Here is a 16,699-nt window from a genome sequence, read left to right as displayed (position 1 = left end):
AAAGTTGAAGCATGTATTTAATTAAATAAATCAAGAATTATATATATAAATAAATATTAAAAAAAGATGTCGGCGTAGATTAAAATGATTTAAAAACAATAAAAATATATTAATTTGAAGTAAAAAAAAGAATAAAAAATTTATTTTTTTAAATGTTTTTGAAATATAAAAATATACAAGATTGTAGCTGGACTTTTATTAGGGTTATAATTTTATTTTATTTTTCCTTTTCATCGCTAATAGTTAAGCATGACCGTCCTCACTTTTACTGGAGTGGATATTGTTTCAAGGAAAATTTTGGTATATTATTAAACTTAAAAAAACAGTTATTTTATTTTATTTATTTTTCAATCAAAATGATTTTTTATTAATATTTTATTTTATTTATTTTTCAATCAAAATGATTTTTTATTAATATTTTATTTTATTTATTTTTCAATCAAAATGATTTTTTATTAATATTTTATTTTATTTATTTTTCAATCAAAATGATTTTTTATTAATATTTTATTTTATTTATTTTTCAATCAAAATGATTTTTTTAGTAATATGTATGTTGTTTATGTTAAAAACCAAATATTTAATGATTGTCAAAGCATTTTTTTTAAATATCAAAATAATATACTCATATCCTATTTGTTGAATTTCAGTTAGTTATTTATTTGAGTATCCGTTATCTTGTATACTATATATTATTCATTATAAAATAAAAAACAAATACACTCAAACTGGTAACGAAAAAACAAAATAGCCATATCTTGTCCTGCAAACGCGTGTTTATTATGTTTTGTTTAAAACATAAATTTTAAATTTAGTATCCAGCTTCTTTTGATCATATTATCGAATTTACTAGATTGATTTTATATTTTTAAATTAAAATAGTTTTATTGTAAATAAAAATAAATAAAAATTAATTAGTTGTAATTGAATTTTATTGGATTAACTAGATTGCTGGATCAACTAGCTAGATGAGGTAAGTCACCTCGAGTTTTGTCTTTTTTATTTTTTTTTAAATCTAATCCAGTTATACTATTAAATATTTTAGATTTCAAGTCTGGATGAGATCAGATTTGAAAACTATAGTTTAAACTTTATTCAAATAGGACGGTAAAAAAGGGGCTTATTTAACTAGACCTGTAGGCTAAGCCCAAAACAGACTATAAGCCCCGAACAAAACCAAGCTAGAGTCGGAATCTCCGTTGGCGGGAACTTTCATGGGCCTCTGCTTGATCCCCACGCTAGGTCCCATAACAGAAACGCCCTTCAAAACCCCACCTCTGTCCAAAACCGGAAACTGCCGCATGCTATATGCATATGTCCTCGGCTTCTCTCCCCTCCCCGTCGTTTCTTGCCCTCCTCATCTCTCCTTCTTGCCAAACCTCCTCGCCGTTTCCTCTCCTCATTCCCCTCCTCCACGACAATGGCTGCCTCCAACTCTCACCAAAAAGACGAAGGCTATCTCAATACAGTAATCCCCAAACGCATCCAACTCTTCCAATCCATTCAGTCCGAACAGCTCTCCCGCATCCAATCCCTCCCTCACGATTCCATCAAGTAAAACCCTAATTTTTCTATTTTATCGTATGCTTGAAAAAAAATGGTATTCTGATTTTTCATTTTGGTTCTAGGATTACTTTGCCTGACGGGACAGTGAAGGTAGGAAAGAGATGGCAATCGTCTCCTATGGATATCGCGAAGGAGATTGGGAAGAGTGTGGCTGCGAATGCGTTAATTTCTCAAGTCAATGGAGTGTTGTGGGACATGAATAGGCCTTTAGAGGATGACTGTGAGCTCAAGATTTTTAATTTTGAAAGTGACGAAGGACGCGACACCTTTTGGCATTCAAGTGCTCACATTCTCGGCCAGGTATTTGAGCGAGCTTGATTAGCGGCAATGCATCGCCGTCTTTTTACTTGAATTTTAATAATATCGGGTTTAATCATGGTGCGGTGCGGTACAGGCACTTGAAATGGAATATGGTTGCAAACTTTGCATTGGACCCTGTACCACAAGAGGAGAGGTAGGATGTATTCATATACTTTACAATTCAAGTGTTCCCCAATCTGTTTACCTCTCTGCTATGATCCCCGGTTCATTCATACGTATCTCTGTAATGTCGTTTATGTTATAAATAATACATGTGAACACCAATTCTTACCATGTCACAACTTACTAATATTATCAAGAGATCTGAGTACGAGTCTCACTATACCAGCAGTATAGTTCACGGAACTAATTACCTTGATTTACTTGCTTATTCAACGTAAGAAATCCACTTTTTTCTTAGATTTAAAGGGTTTTTGTTGGGATTTATCCAAGTTTACAGCATATTTAGTCAGTTAAAATGATGAACTAGCACGTGTTATATCTCGCGTAGACCTAAGGTGATTTAATTGGCAAGACTTAGTTCCAATGTTTTAGTCTCTGCAACTATGATCTTGATTTTCAGCTTCCAATTAATAACATATTTCTTTCTGAATATTTCCTTTCTTGTATAGGTTTTACACGCTTACATCTATATTAAACACAAATACTCGTAAATCTAGCATAAAGCATAACGAAAAAATTGTCAGTCTTCACATTAGCCAATGCACCATGATTGGGATCACGGTTTAAATTACCAGACAGAGGAAGCAATATCTAAGCCTATGTATCTGACGAGTATTATCTGAAGCCTTGCTTCTGTGATTCTCCCACGAGCTATAGCATGGAGGATTGCATTAATGCATTTCTTTTTCAATGAAGCAGGACTTTTTTCTGGTTTTGTTTTAATGTCGTGTTGATGATTCCTCTTTAGTGGGGCTTTGTCTTTTAGGTGATCAGCTGGGACTGTAACATCTCTGTGACCAGTACACGTGTGAGCTCCAGCTCATTCACACAATTTTCTTCGTTATTTTTATCTTTTACAAAAAAAAAGCATCTGGATGGTTAAGTCAGTAACTCGATGTTCCTGCTTCAAGTGCTTAAAAATGTTGTGTTTTCATCATGCCTTTTGCTGCCATGACTGCATTTCTTATTGAGGCCCTAGCTAAAATTTGATTTTGAAATTTATATGTTCTTGTAGGGATTCTATTATGATGCATACTATGGTGAATTGGGATTGAATGATAATCACTTCAAGCAGATAGATGCAGCTGCGCTGAAAGCTGTTGCGGTATTATTTCATTCCCTGATTTTAGAATTTGCCATCCTTAGAGTTATTATTGTAGTGTTGCGATGTTGGCTCTCTAGTATATAAAGGAAGGCTTTTAATAACTACTCTTGCTGTTTTTAGTAAGTTATATTGGTATATAATCATTAGTAAGTTTTGAATTGTTGTTTATATAAAAAGTGGTGTATAGATGTTTCTTGTTCGAAATATCTTCATGTGGAATGGCATGCAGTTAATTGCTACTGGTGCAATAAATAAATATAATATCACTCCCTGTAATGATAGAGGGGGTTTGCATTGATATGTTGGTTAGGCGTGTAGCTGATTTTTTTAGACAGTCTTGAGTATGTTCTGCAATTTTGTTATCATAAAAAGTGGATTAACAAGGTAAATGGTTTAAAATGTCAAGTTGGTACCGATAGAGTGTAAGATATATAGCTGTTTCTTGTTCTAAATCTTTTTACATGAGAGCTTGATACATATGAGATGTGGAAGATCATGCAGATAATTGCTACTTTTGCAATAAATATATATAATGTAACTCATTTTAGTGACATAGGGTGGGTTGGGTAGGATTGCATGACATGCAAACTATGCAAGATTTATAACATGTTTCTAATTTGTTCGATTCTTTTTGATGCATTGATATTGTAACCAATGTCTCTTTTTCATACATACTCATTGTTCTTAATGGTGCATTTCACTTATATTTACTGATTCAATAACTTAAATTTCAGGAGAAGCAATCTTTTGAGCGCATTGAAGTATCACGGGAACATGCACTTGAGATGTTTTCGGACAATAATTTCAAGGCAAGTTTAAGTAGCAAAATTATTTGAGCAAGCAGAACGTGTCTTAGTTAATGTCTTAATGATTTTTCCGCTTCCAAAACAAATGAAACCACCTTTATCATTTTTTTTTAAATTCGGTTATGACCAGGTTGAAATCATCAATGATCTGCCCCCTGACAAAACAATAACCGTATACAGATGTGGCCCGTTGGTAGATTTGTGTCGTGGGCCTCATATACCAAACACATCCTTTGTGAAAGCACTTGCATGTTTGAAGGTGATACTTAATAACATGTTTGATCATTATTTGATATACAATTGGTTCTTTAGCAAATGTAATCTGTTTTTCTTTTAAATTTGTCATTGCAGGCTTCATCAGCTTATTGGAGGGGTAATAGAGATCGTGAGAGTTTACAAAGAGTGTATGGAATTTCTTTTCCTGATAAAAAACGTTTGCAGGTACCTAATTTTCATCTCTCTTCCCTTTGAATCACATTTCTGCTTCTCACTTGCAGAGGCTTTTGCAACATGTAGCTGTGTGCTGTAGCATGGTTGTGTTGGAATTCTTGACATTTACCCCTTACTATGAAGGCAGTCTAACTAGTATTAAAATTTAGTTGTTAAGACCTTTGTCTTGATGGATGCTACAATTTTTTAAGAATGCTTTCAAATGGTTTATGATTTTGTGTGATATAATTAATTTCAGTTTTGGTGTCCTAATTAGGTTATGGGCTCGTATTATGATCCATCAAGTGTTAACTTATTAATTCACGTGGTTGCAATATAGGTTGTTAAAAGTCCTGCTAAAGAAAAAAGAGGGAAAAGAAAAATCGTTGGTTTGTTAATTTTTTTTTATGAAAAAGATGTTTTATTGCATATACGTTGACAAAATGTTTCACATAAACACTGAAACAGGTCGCTTGATTATGATATGGTGTGGACTTATCAGTGTGTTGTAAAAGCAAAAGCAATATTGTGTTCATTGCAGCAGATTGCCTTTTAATTCTGGGCTTAAACAAACTATTATCAATCTATTTAAACCTATGAAATGATCAAGGACTTTGAATTGGAATGAAACTATTGTTTTGAAGCCTTGGATTTGTGCCTCTCAAGAAAAAATCAAAGACATCGAGCGGCTCTTTTTGGAGTCAATAGCTTAGGGTGGAGTGAGGCTTGCTGCTGTCTGATGAAACTGGAAAAGATGCCACAACATTGTGTATGTGAAGAAACTTGTAACAGTTTTGGGTGACACAGATTCATTTACAATGTAAATGACTAGCTTATTTTCCTTATGAATCTTTATGCAAAACTGTGTTCTCTCTTATCTGGAGAGATTCATTCAGTGATATGAAAATGAGAAACGTGGTTATATTATTTAGTTTTAGATGTTACCATTTGGTTTCTTAACATTATTTTTTTGTACAGGAGTACAAGCATTTCTTGGAAGAAGCAAAGAAGTACGACCACAGGTTGTTGGGTACTAAACAGGAACTATTCTTTTGTCATCCACTTAGGTGCGAATGTGCCCTTTTATTTTGCCTATCTTCATAGATCGATGTATTCCATGATGCTGATTTTGCATCTTTGGTGCGTTTCAGTCCGGGAAGTTGGTTTTTTCTTCCGCATGGAACTCGGGTTTACAACAAACTAATGGAATTTATAAAAAACGAGTACAGAAGAAGAGGTTATGAAGAGGTAGAAGTCATAAATGCTTGTTTGGATCTCATAATATATAATGTCTAAAAGTGAATGCCTAAATTTATCAACTTTGGCAGGTTAAGTCTCCAAATATTTATAACATGAAACTTTGGGAGACATCTGGTCATGCTGCCAATTACAAGGAGAATATGTTTTTGCTTGAGGTGAGTCTTCTATATTTTACTGAATTCTGATTAAGAGGATAGTTAGATGATGATCAATTGGTGCAAGTTATATGCAGTTTGAATTTGGAGGATAAAGAGTTTGGAAAAAGAACCAACACATGCTATCAGGAATATCCGATTATTACGAGAACGATATACAAAGCACACATACATGTGACCAATTGGGTTTTCTTATTTGCTTTTGGGAGGGGTGGGGGATGGGTGGGGGGTGGGGATGTAAACATGATTGGTTGGCTGTTGCATTGATAAGCATCACAGTGCTTCATAAAAAAATTATATAAAGAACTTCTTTACGGATTATGTTAATAGCATGAATAGAACATTCTTGTTTATGTCTTCAAATGTCAAATGATATTATGGAAGTGCAAATAACCTTCAGGGGGTGTGCAAATTTCAAATGATTGGAACATTCTTTTTCTATGTCTTGGAATTGAAAAGGAAAATGCTGTGATGGTACTTTGTCTGCTGCAGATTGAAAAGCAAGAGTTTGGACTGAAACCAATGAATTGCCCTGGGCACTGTTTGATGTTTCAACATAGAGTTCGTTCATATAGAGGTAAGTTCATTTCCATCTGAATTTTATTCCACTTTTATCATTCCTGTGTGTCAGTGAGTGTTTAGCGGGGCTGGGGTGGGTTGTTTGCTCTCTTTTTACCTTGAATTACTTTTAGCAGACATGTCAAGTTTTTTTAGTGTTCTGATGTCATGGATGTGGAAACTATGTGCATTTTTTTATGAGAATCAATTGCTGTTTGTTGGTCACTGCCTCTCTCTTCTCAATTTTCTTGCTGTATGTGGAGAGCTCTAGTGATGTGAATATTTGAGTGGTCCATCATCTTAAATTGTCTAGCTCTGTTTTTCAGAACTTCCTCTTCGATTTGCTGATTTTGGGGTCTTGCATCGTAATGAAGCCAGCGGTGCACTCACTGGACTAACACGTGTTCGAAGATTTCAGCAGGTCTGCGTTTAGGAAAACACCTCCATTTTATGTTTGTAACTTTTGTGGCTTAACTCTGTAATTTTGGTTAAATAATAATTGTTATTAATTTAGGTTTCTGAGTTCTTTTTAGAGCTGCATTGAACTCTTACCAAATTTGTGACTTCGAAATATCACAAGGTTTAAGAATTCATGAGTATTAGATGTGATTAGTTGTTCTTCATAGCATTGGACTACATTAATTTATTTCTTTAGTTTCCAATCCATTGCCATAGGTTTTATACATGGCTATCATAGTAGCGGCACTTCTTTTCCTCATTTTTCTTGCATTTTGCTACAGGATGATGCTCACATATTCTGCAGGAAATCCCAGGTAATATAAGTTAAAATGAAACCCGACTAACATCTTAATTTCTTTTGTTGCCTAACCCTTACATAAATTGTGTGCTCTGCTTTTCAGATAAAAGCTGAAGTCAGAGGTGTCTTAGAATTCATTGATTATGCCTATGAAAAATTCGGATTCACTTATGAGCTGAAGCTTTCTACTGTATGATCTTGAATCTTTTGCAAATCAATTGCCTTGTCTTTTATTATGCACTTTGTGCTAATGTAAAAGGGAAACAATCTTGTCAACTCAGACAAATTTTTTGCCTGATTTGAATGAACCCAAATTTAACAGATCTTAATATTAAAAAAAAATATCCTTTTGACCTTGCCTTGGTGGGTTTATAGACAAAATGAATTATTTCTTGACCAAGCTAAGTTTTATTCTGGCATTTTTTTTTACACAACAGTTTTCTAACACCCTTCGCTTTTAGAGATAGGTTTGGAATTGTAACTTAGAGGCTTAAAAGGTTGTTACAGATGCTTTGGATTTCTTAGATACTAGTGATTCAGTCATTTCAAACTAATGCAGCTTTTCAGTTCTCCAGATTTTTTGGAAACAATTTTGTAAATTAAGTTGACCAGTTACCATTTTCTTGAAGAAATGGATGATTTTACAGCGTCTTGATTCACAGTCATTTCAAACTAATGCAGTTTTTCTGTTCTCCAGATTTTTTGGAAACAATTTTTTAAATTAAGTTGACCATTTACCATTTTCTTGAAGAAATGGATGATTTTACAGCGTCTTGATTCACAGTCATTTCAAACTAATGCAGTTTTTCTGTTCTCCAGATTTTTTGGAAACAATTTTTTAAATTAAGTTGACCATTTACCATTTTCTTGAAGAAATAGATGATTTTACAGTGTCTTGCTACCTAGAAAAATAACATACAAAAGGATTTTATTTTGTGCCTCCTGATGTCTGTATTGTAGAGGCCAGAGAAATACCTAGGAACCTTGGAAACATGGGAGGAAGCTGAGAAAGCTCTCGCGGAAGCGTTAAACGAGTTTGGAAAGCCGTGGAAGGTACTGTTATTCTTTAGGCACTTCTGGTCTTTGCTTGAAATTCTTGGTTGCTTTTGGTATATATGCATTTGAAATTCTTCTTCATGGCTGTTTGTAATGCCTCTAACGTCTTCAATTTGCCAACTCTAGATTTTCTAGTGAGCTAACTTTTTATTCAGAAATTTCAATAAGTTTGCAGTTCATCTACTCATCACTGAAATCATGCAAAGAGGCAGTAGTTGTAAATAACAAACCTTGAAGCTTCTTTTTAGTTTTCCTTGCTGAGTGTAGAGTCTGTTACTGTACCCATTGTGCCATAATTAACTGTTCCTAGGCTTCATCAATTGGATGAGAGGCGTTGAATCATATGAAAGCTAGTCCAATTTTCTGAAGTCTAGAAAAATATGGTGAACAACAGAAAGTGGTTTGATTTCTAAAGGATTTGTGGTCTGTCTTACTTCATATTTTCATTTTTATCACTGAAAGTTCAGCCAATTGGATGTCTAGAAAATGACTGGTAACTTTTCTTATTACGCATTTCCTTTTCTCTTTTGTAATCTTTGTCTCCTGATGTGATATTTTGGTTCATGCCCTACAGTTTAATGAAGGTGATGGTGCATTTTATGGTCCAAAGATAGATATCAGTGTATCTGATGCATTGAAGAGGAAATTTCAGTGTGCTACATTGCAGGTTTAGATCTTTGAATTTTATTTTATTTTCTGCCTCTTGGGCTTTTTACAGTAATGCAGGATTGCCATATAATTAATGAATGCCTCTCTTTGCAGCTTGACTTCCAGCTTCCAGATCGTTTTAAGTTGGAATATTCAGCAGAGGATGAAGCCAAGAGTGAAACACCTGTTATGATACACAGAGCGATCCTAGGTTCGGTTGAGCGCATGTTTGCTGTCCTATTAGAGCATTACAAGGGGAAGTGGCCCTTCTGGCTTAGTCCTCGTCAAGCAATTGTCTGCCCCGTGTCTGAGAAATCTCAGTCTTATGCATTACAGGTTGGTTGGTTTGCTGCATGCTTTTCAACCCCTAGATAATGAACTTCTTATTAGCGTATCACATAAAATCTTCCTTGTCAACATTCTTGAATTCTACATTGCAATTTCATCCACATCTTGATTGGTGTAGCACTGCTCACAGGGTGATGGGGTTTCATTGACATGATGTCCTTTATGGTCTAGTAATATGCTCAGCTTGCCCCTTGTTTCATTTGTTAAGTTGATGGCAATTGTTTCTTTCGTTATATCAGTATATGCTACATACATGATAAGATGGCCTAAATTTCTCTTATTTATTTATTGTATTGCACTCTGCTTTTTTATTTTTTTTCGGGAGTGGGTGTTGAGGGGTTAGTTTCAGTTGCTTATTCTCAATATATTTCACTCGTGTCATGCAGCAATGGTTTTCAAGTGTATTACGGAGCAATGTTTATGAAAGGGATTCACTAGTTCAATTCTTGCTGGAATTGTGGAATATTGTGTCCTTTTTAGTTTTGGATTATCTTGTTTTTATTGCGAAACAGATGCAGTCAGTGTGAAAGCTTTTTGGGTGTGTTATTTTTCATATTTTGACTCTATACCCAGCACTGAACACAAACCAATGCATTTTCTTGTTACATTTTATAGGTGCAGGATCAGATTCATGAAGCTGGCTATTTTGTTGATGCGGACACAACTGACAGAAAGATCCAGAAAAAGGTGCTTTTACAACTCCCATCCTTGACATCAAATTAGCATCCTGCAAATTGATCCTGCATCTTTTTATTTTTGTTTCTCTTGTAAAATAAATAGCATATGCTTTGTTATAAACGCCCTTCCTGGATTCCAGCGACTAATTCGGGCTCAGTCGTGGTCTTGTGATGCTAGTTATTTTGAAAATGGATGCTACACAATTCGGTTTGTTCAGTGATTTTTTTGCCCTTTGTTCAGGTACGAGAAGCTCAGTTGGCACAGTACAATTATATACTGGTTGTGGGTGAAGAGGAAGCCAAAACTGGACAGGTAATACAGATGATCTATTAAATGAACTAATATATACATGACTTCTTGATTTAACAAGTCAAGGTCAGCTGCCCTTTATAAGGATGCTGAGTATTTTGCTTGGCATAGATACATGCGAGTGAAAATAAGTTGTGGATTCTCAAATCTATGGAGATCACTTACTTTCCATCAGGAATCACAAAATATTAGTATGATTTTGAAGATTATGCTCCAGGAAACCTCCTTTTCCTAGGCTGGTTGCGTCAAAAACTATAACAAAAATATTATATCAGTGTGGTCCAAAAAGTCCTATCTTTGGATAATTTCTCTTCTTTTCGGCAATGAAAAATATAACTGTTATTATCCTTTGCTGTTTGCAGGTGAGTGTGCGGGTGAGAGATAACGCTGACCATTCAGTGATGAGTATTGAGAGCCTACTCAAACTCTTCAAGGATGCAGTTTCAGATTTCCGCTAGTCACGTGCGTTGAGATGATTATTCGAAGCGATTATTTCTGTTGTATACCATGATTTACATTTTGCTTGTGAGAAACAGCTACTTATTAGGTTGACATCCCCATCAAATGGAAAAGTTCAGAAAATATTAATTTAATGTGTATCGAGTGTGCACGCAAGAGTTCTTCGTCCAGCACCCTGGGAATAGTTGCTTCTTTAGGATACATAGATTTAGTATCGGTTGGGTCATTATAGTCGGAAGGTGAACTTTTTCTACGAATGTTTTCATTGCACAAGTAGCAAATGGGAAAAGCAACGACGATGCTATCTTGAAATTTGTTTTCCTCATTTGCGTCTTTAATGGGCCTTCGTGACGACGAGAGAAGCCATGATATATTTTCATACCAGGTCTTCATATTCCTTGGAAATTACCATTTCCTTACCCCGGTTTCTGTGCTTGGAATCATTATCTGTACTTCGCTGGTTTTGACAGGCTAACCTCGACCATTGCAGCTCGATCAGTCAGCTAGTAGCATCTTGGACCTCGTCTCTAGTCTATTTATTGGCGTTCTTTGTAGTTGCGGAGATTGATGAGCGCGGATATTAATCGATGCTTCTAAGCCCACTTAAATTATTGAAAATTTACATGATGTGCCTTTTTAAAAAAAAAATTTATTGAAAATTTACATGATGTGCCTTTTTTTTTTTAAAAAAAGTCGTGCCATCATATATAAATTGATCGGCTACAATTCTATATTTTATGGTACCGCCAACAAAATCAATCTAAATTTGGTCCCTTCCATAAAATTGATGCAAGCTTATTTTTAGATGTATGAGGTAGTTGTGGATGCAAGGCATTTCATTTTTTTCCCTTTGAGAAGAAGAAGAAAGAGAGCAAAAATCGAAAGGCCTATTTGTATAGTTGGCGTGTCTGTCATGCTGGAGCAGAGCGACTGAAGTCATGGTAACTAAAATTCATGAAAGAAAAAACCTGATGGAATTTATTACACACGAAAGAGAGAAGAGAAAATGAGTGGAAGGCCAAGGTTTAGTGACGCTCGTCAATTAAATCTGTATATGATGATTGACTAGGGCTGTAGTAGTATGCGTTTATGTTATTGTTTATTAATGATATACTACTAATCATAGCTTTCAGTATTTTTGCAGTAGTCACTTCAACATTCAACTTCTTATTAGTTTTGTGCTGGACAACGACAATAAAGTTGTGTTCATTTTACTTGTATAGCTTCCTCCAGATGTGTTGACCATGCTCTCTCTCTCTCTCTCTCTCTCTCTCTCTATACTTGCAAATAACGTAATAGTGCTGAGTCAACCACAGAACGAAACAGCAAGCGCCTTCAATAACTCTAGATGTGGATAATTAAGCATATAGTTCGGTCATATGGTATACAACTCACTAGATATACTAGGAATCTAGCTAGGAAATCTAGGCCTACAATAGCCTCCTCCACATTGGAGATTACCTAGCTAATGAAAAGCTCACTATAAAGTAGAAACACCAATGAGACTGGAACTAAAAAGCTAGCTAGCTGACAACGTTAGATCTTAGAAATGATCAAATCCCTGATATGATGATATGATATCCCTAACAACCTAGAACTTCCCTGCTTGTCACTCAAAATACCCACTAGTATTCCTGACATTAACATTCAAATCCTGGAATTGTTGAAACTGCTGCTTGCGATAATCTGCAGCTGACAATATTGAACTGCTAGTCTCACCTACATCGTGTTGATCAGCCCTAGTATACTCTTCATCAATCTCCTCCTTGGCCACTTTCTCCATTCCCCTTTGGATAGATGATACATAGTGGGACTGTGAGTCACAGTAGCCTGCGGCTTGATGATGAGCTGCAACTGGTTGTGGTGGTGGCACCACTGATGGGAGCTTGGAGAGTAGAGCTTCAAGGCTGCTCATAGATGGAGTTATCTTAAATGGTACTTGATTGAAGTGGTCATAAAACTCTGTTGGACTTGGGGGTGCAACGTTACTTCCTTGGTAGTGCCATGTGTCTGATACCGAGCCATAACCATCCACCTTATAAGGGTTTGCAGAAGATGATGGGTGTGGCAAGAGCACACCAGGAATGCTTTCTATGTAGCTGAATTTCTTTCTCAGTAAAACTACATAGCTCAGGTCTTCAATTACCTTTATTGCCATTAAAATTATTAGAAAGGCCAATAAATAAATACGAGTAGACAAACAAGTACTGTCCTTTATCATATAGGGTGTGTGATGGAGTGAGTAATGAAAGCTACTTGAGAGAGAGAAGAAACCTTGTGAACAGCTCCTAGTTGAACAACACCTTCTCTAACAGCAATCAGGGCTATGGTCTGCAAAAATATACAAATATTATTCAAACCAAGAAGTAGCTAGATCTATTTAAAATCCGTTTATTTTGTGGTTTTAGAAATGATTCGTTATATTATATATATTTGCGCACCTTTATACCAGACTGGAACTGGGCTTCCCATGTCCTAGGTTGCTGTCAAGGAGCATAAGAAAACAAATTTGCGAGAAAATTTAGCCTGAAATCACAGAAACTACTACTGCTACTACTGTTAACATTATTCAATTGATTAAGCATGTGCTAGAGATCTTCTTACCGAGTCTGCTGTGTTGTGCCATGCTGACAGGAAGTTGATTTCTTGGTCATTTGGTTCTTTGTATATCCACTTATGACTGTGATCTGCAGCTACTTTTCCTATCAATCTGTCAATAATATAGAACTATATCAACTTGCAACCTTTCTTTTAAATATGTAGGTCCAAGTTGAAACCAAGCTATTAAAGGGACCTGGTTATTAAATTTCTTACTATTTGGTCATGTGTAATTATCCTTCGTTATTAGCACTTACCCTTCTCCATAGTTGTAGATTTCATGGGACATCTTGAAAAAGAGCTCTGGTTGCAGTCCTTGATAGTGTTGAAACTCACAATTACCAAAAACTGATGAGCTTGGACAGTCCCCAGAGTTGATATCAGCTGTTGATGCAGCAAAGTTGCAGAAACCATCTTCCCAAACCAATATCCTGACACACATATACAATATGTTCACAAGATCATGATCGTATAGCTTGAATGATCATTATGCATGAAAATTTAATTGTTGAACATATCCACGATCGAAACCAGAAGGAAATACCAGTTCCTTCTATTCCCTCTTGATCTGTCATAAGCTCCTTGACCATCCCATCTACACACAGAAAAATAAATATCAAAATACTAAGCAACAATATCAAGCTAGGCATTTTAATCGTCTATGAATGTTTTTTTTTTTTTTTTTTTTTTTTTTTTTTTTTTTTTTTGGGGGGGGAGGTTAATATATCTCTCCTTACTTGGGTGGTGGGTAATTCCTAGGCAAGATCCTCCAGAACACAGCATAAACCCATTGAGAGTTCTCATGAACGCATAAGCTTCTTAGGGTGTGCTGAAGAAGATGAGTCACAGCTAATGGGCTTAGATGTTCTTCCATGATGATCAAATCCCCACAATTATAGACTTGGAGTCTCTCTCTCTCTCTCTTCTTTTCCTTTATTTCCCTGCTCTATCTTGAGAAGGAGGCAAACCCAACATCCATCCTCCTTTATATAAGCCCACCAACAAGAAAATCTCACTTTTATACCTCTCTCTCTCCCTCTCTCACTGCGATACTGTAATTAATCATGCTTTAAAATTTTACCAAAATGATTTCCTAAGGCCCACCCTTTTGCATTTCCAGTTCCCAACGGTGCTCTTTATCAATTTATGAATCAGCCCTCCATTCAAAACCAGCAACCTTTTCCACTCTACTTCACTAGGAGTACAGTTTTTTTTTTTTTGTGATTCTCTACTCTCATCTCAATTATGATCCAGCAGGAAATATCAGCAAGACCTAACCTTATGATGATATTCTCGGTTCTAACACCACTACATCATGAGTAGCTAGTTACTTTGATTTCTCTCACTAACAAGCACCCGTACCTTTCTCTTCAAACCCCAAAGTGACATTGTCTCTGTTTATTTCCTTGCTTTCTACCTTTCTGACACAGTAAGGTATGGCTGTCACAACATTGAGGTAGAGGTTTATATTCACCTTTTCTTTTCTTTTTACAAAAAAGAAAGAAAATTACTATTAATTCACCTTGGTGGATTTAAATATACGAGATGGTTTGTAATTTGTGTGGTTTTCAACTAGCCTCGCCACTATGTATGGATTTAGCGACTGAGAGTGTTTGGGATAGAATTGTAGTGAGATATGTGGTTGTTTTTTCAATGCATAATTTATTTAATGCACAACAAAAAGCTATCATAAAAAGATTTTTTTTTTTATTATTATTATTATGTGCGTCCCCCATTTTTTTTTTATTATTATTATTATTATGTGCGTCCCCAAAAAAAAAAAGGAAAAAAAAAAGGAAATCACGCCTCACTATATCTTACCCTAAACACATCCTAAATAGCTTGTAACTTCCTTAAACTTCAGGTGATTTATCTTTCAATTAAAACAACTAGAGTTGATTATGGATGACTTAATTCATCCATTTAATTAATTAAAAACCATCATCTACCCTACACTATCGGAATTTAGTAATATTAAATCCTCTAAAAAAAAGATTGTTCACATTAAACCTTTTTCTTCTATTTATTTATTGCTTTAAACCTAGCTACCATTCTTTTTTGCACGTGAAAACTTATGCATAAATTGATTTAAGTTGTTGATCTATGTATGGACTTATTCTTGAACTCTTAGATAAGTTTGACTTTTGAGGAAAAAAAGAAGAGTAAAAGATATTTTAAATAAATGCTAAAAAATCTATAAAATTCAAAAAAGAAAAATAAAAAAACATTTTTTTTTGCATAAAAAGAAAAAACGTTTCAATTTCCTTTTTGGCTTTGTGGTTAATTCCATTGTCGTTAATTTGGCATCTACAATTATAAAAAGAAGAGATTTTTAAGCCATACACGTGGTATTTACATTGTCCTTATATACTTTGATTAATCTTCTATAGTTTTGATTGATTTTAATGCATTTTTTTAGAACCATTAAAAAACACTAATTAATGTCTAGTTTTCTATAGTAATCCAAACATCGCTGTTACTGCAATATTGTGGTGTTGCTGGCGCATATATGAAGAGCGTGGCTCGCTCTGATGGATGCCCGGGCTGGCTGAGTGTGTGTGTGTGTGTGTGTATTGTATAATATATAAAATTATTTCAAAAACTAGATTGTGAAATTCTTGACCCCACCATGGCAAGAGCGAGCTAGCTAGAAAGCACAATGTATAAGCACATGATTCTTAAATTTGTGGAGTACTGGTTTTTCTCTATGCATATGATAGTGTAGACATATACATGGATGCAATGCAACTTGTGAATATGCCTGTCGGTACTTGCAGAGGGGCCATGGCGATAATATTTATGGTCTTGTGAAAATAAAGAACACGGCATCACGTGGTAATTGCAGATACACTATTAAGGGGTAATTCTGAAGCACTACTGGTATTTGACATAACGCTGCTGCTGTATGTTATGAGGGCCGTGGACATGCATCACTGAAGTAATTAACTTAATCGTCGACAGACAAGATTTAATTAGCATAGATGCCTAAAATCAAGCTTCTCGTGCGCTAGATCTCTCATTATTCTATCAGCTGGAAAAGGAAATGGTTAATTCGCCCTGTGATGCTCTGTGCGCAAGCTAATTAATTAGCTGAACACAGAGACAATAAAAGGAGCTTTCAGTGCTTTCATTTCCTCTGCCTGACACCAAGAAGAAAGTTTGACAGGTCATTACAATTTCTTTTTGACCGACTGCTAACAAGAAAATGTCCTTTCACTCATTGCTTATATAATGTAATGTAATCTATCCATAATTCACTGTATAACTCAGCGATTAAATGCCAACCAACTCGCAATTTATTTTGTGATAGTGACAGACATAAATTTCTGTTTGGCTTCTTGTTTTGAAGGCAACCCTTTGTGGGCTATAAATGGGTTTTGACACCTAGCTACCTGTGGTGGTCTGCAACTATGCGCAATGCATGAAACACAGCATGTATATGTACGGTCAGTGTAAAAATTGTAGAGTTGAGAGGCAGGCTCTG

General features: G+C 35.2%; 2 protein-coding genes across 3 annotated transcripts; one reads left to right on the top strand and one right to left on the bottom strand.

Moving 5' to 3' along the window:
- Positions 1–1,180: 1,180 nt before the first annotated feature.
- Positions 1,181–10,787, top strand: LOC105123659 (threonine--tRNA ligase, mitochondrial-like). The gene is made up of 20 exons (XM_011023353.1): positions 1,181–1,554; positions 1,629–1,866; positions 1,961–2,020; positions 3,065–3,154; positions 3,889–3,963; positions 4,091–4,219; positions 4,312–4,401; positions 5,368–5,456; positions 5,541–5,637; positions 5,718–5,804; positions 6,297–6,381; positions 6,689–6,783; positions 7,103–7,135; positions 7,223–7,309; positions 8,080–8,172; positions 8,750–8,842; positions 8,938–9,159; positions 9,787–9,858; positions 10,090–10,161; positions 10,521–10,787. Exons 1-20 carry the CDS (start codon positions 1,421–1,423, stop codon positions 10,614–10,616), a joined length of 2,037 nt encoding a protein of 678 aa, XP_011021655.1. The 5' UTR covers positions 1,181–1,420; the 3' UTR covers positions 10,617–10,787.
- A 1,145-nt stretch (positions 10,788–11,932) lies between these two features.
- On the bottom strand, positions 11,933–14,694 carry LOC105123658 (transcription factor EMB1444-like). Of its 2 annotated transcripts, XM_011023352.1 has the most exons (9): positions 14,690–14,694; positions 14,240–14,247; positions 13,953–14,137; positions 13,760–13,810; positions 13,473–13,646; positions 13,222–13,327; positions 13,059–13,100; positions 12,892–12,948; positions 11,933–12,763 (listed from the first exon to the last, which is right to left on the bottom strand). In XM_011023352.1, the coding sequence occupies exons 3-9, from the start codon at positions 14,087–14,089 to the stop codon at positions 12,227–12,229; spliced, it is 1,104 nt and encodes a 367-aa protein (XP_011021654.1). In that variant the 5' UTR covers positions 14,090–14,137; positions 14,240–14,247; positions 14,690–14,694; the 3' UTR covers positions 11,933–12,226. The 2 variants fall into 2 exon arrangements, with proteins under 2 accessions (XP_011021654.1, XP_011021653.1); XM_011023351.1 differs by lacking the exons at positions 14,240–14,247; positions 14,690–14,694 and having other exon boundaries at positions 13,953–14,220.
- Between the last annotated feature and the right edge of the window lie 2,005 nt (positions 14,695–16,699).

This window comes from Populus euphratica, unplaced genomic scaffold (assembly GCF_000495115.2).
Source record: "Populus euphratica unplaced genomic scaffold, PopEup_1.0 scaffold9.1, whole genome shotgun sequence".
Classification (NCBI taxonomy): domain Eukaryota; kingdom Viridiplantae; phylum Streptophyta; class Magnoliopsida; order Malpighiales; family Salicaceae; genus Populus; species Populus euphratica.
Note: the sequence above shows the minus strand (reverse complement) of the source record. Positions and strands in the feature narration are given on the sequence as shown.

What these genes read in the sequence shown, in the direction of transcription:
- LOC105123659 (XM_011023353.1), top strand. Translation starts at nt 1,421, where the DNA reads ATGGCTGCCTCCAACTCTCACCAAAAAGACGAAGGCTATCTCAATACA. An exon ending in TTTCGGACAATAATTTCAAG is followed by an intron (nt 3,964 to 4,090) that starts GCAAGTTTAAGT and finishes GGTTATGACCAG; the next exon opens with GTTGAAATCATCAATGATCT. An exon ending in AGGAAGCCAAAACTGGACAG is followed by an intron (nt 10,162 to 10,520) that starts GTAATACAGATG and finishes TGCTGTTTGCAG; the next exon opens with GTGAGTGTGCGGGTGAGAGA.
- LOC105123658 (XM_011023352.1), bottom strand. Translation starts at nt 14,089, where the DNA reads ATGGAAGAACATCTAAGCCCATTAGCTGTGACTCATCTTCTTCAGCAC. An exon ending in AGGAATTACCCACCACCCAA is followed by an intron (nt 13,811 to 13,952) that starts GTAAGGAGAGAT and finishes TTCTGTGTGTAG; the next exon opens with ATGGGATGGTCAAGGAGCTT. An exon ending in ATCTACAACTATGGAGAAGG is followed by an intron (nt 13,328 to 13,472) that starts GTAAGTGCTAAT and finishes TATTATTGACAG; the next exon opens with ATTGATAGGAAAAGTAGCTG.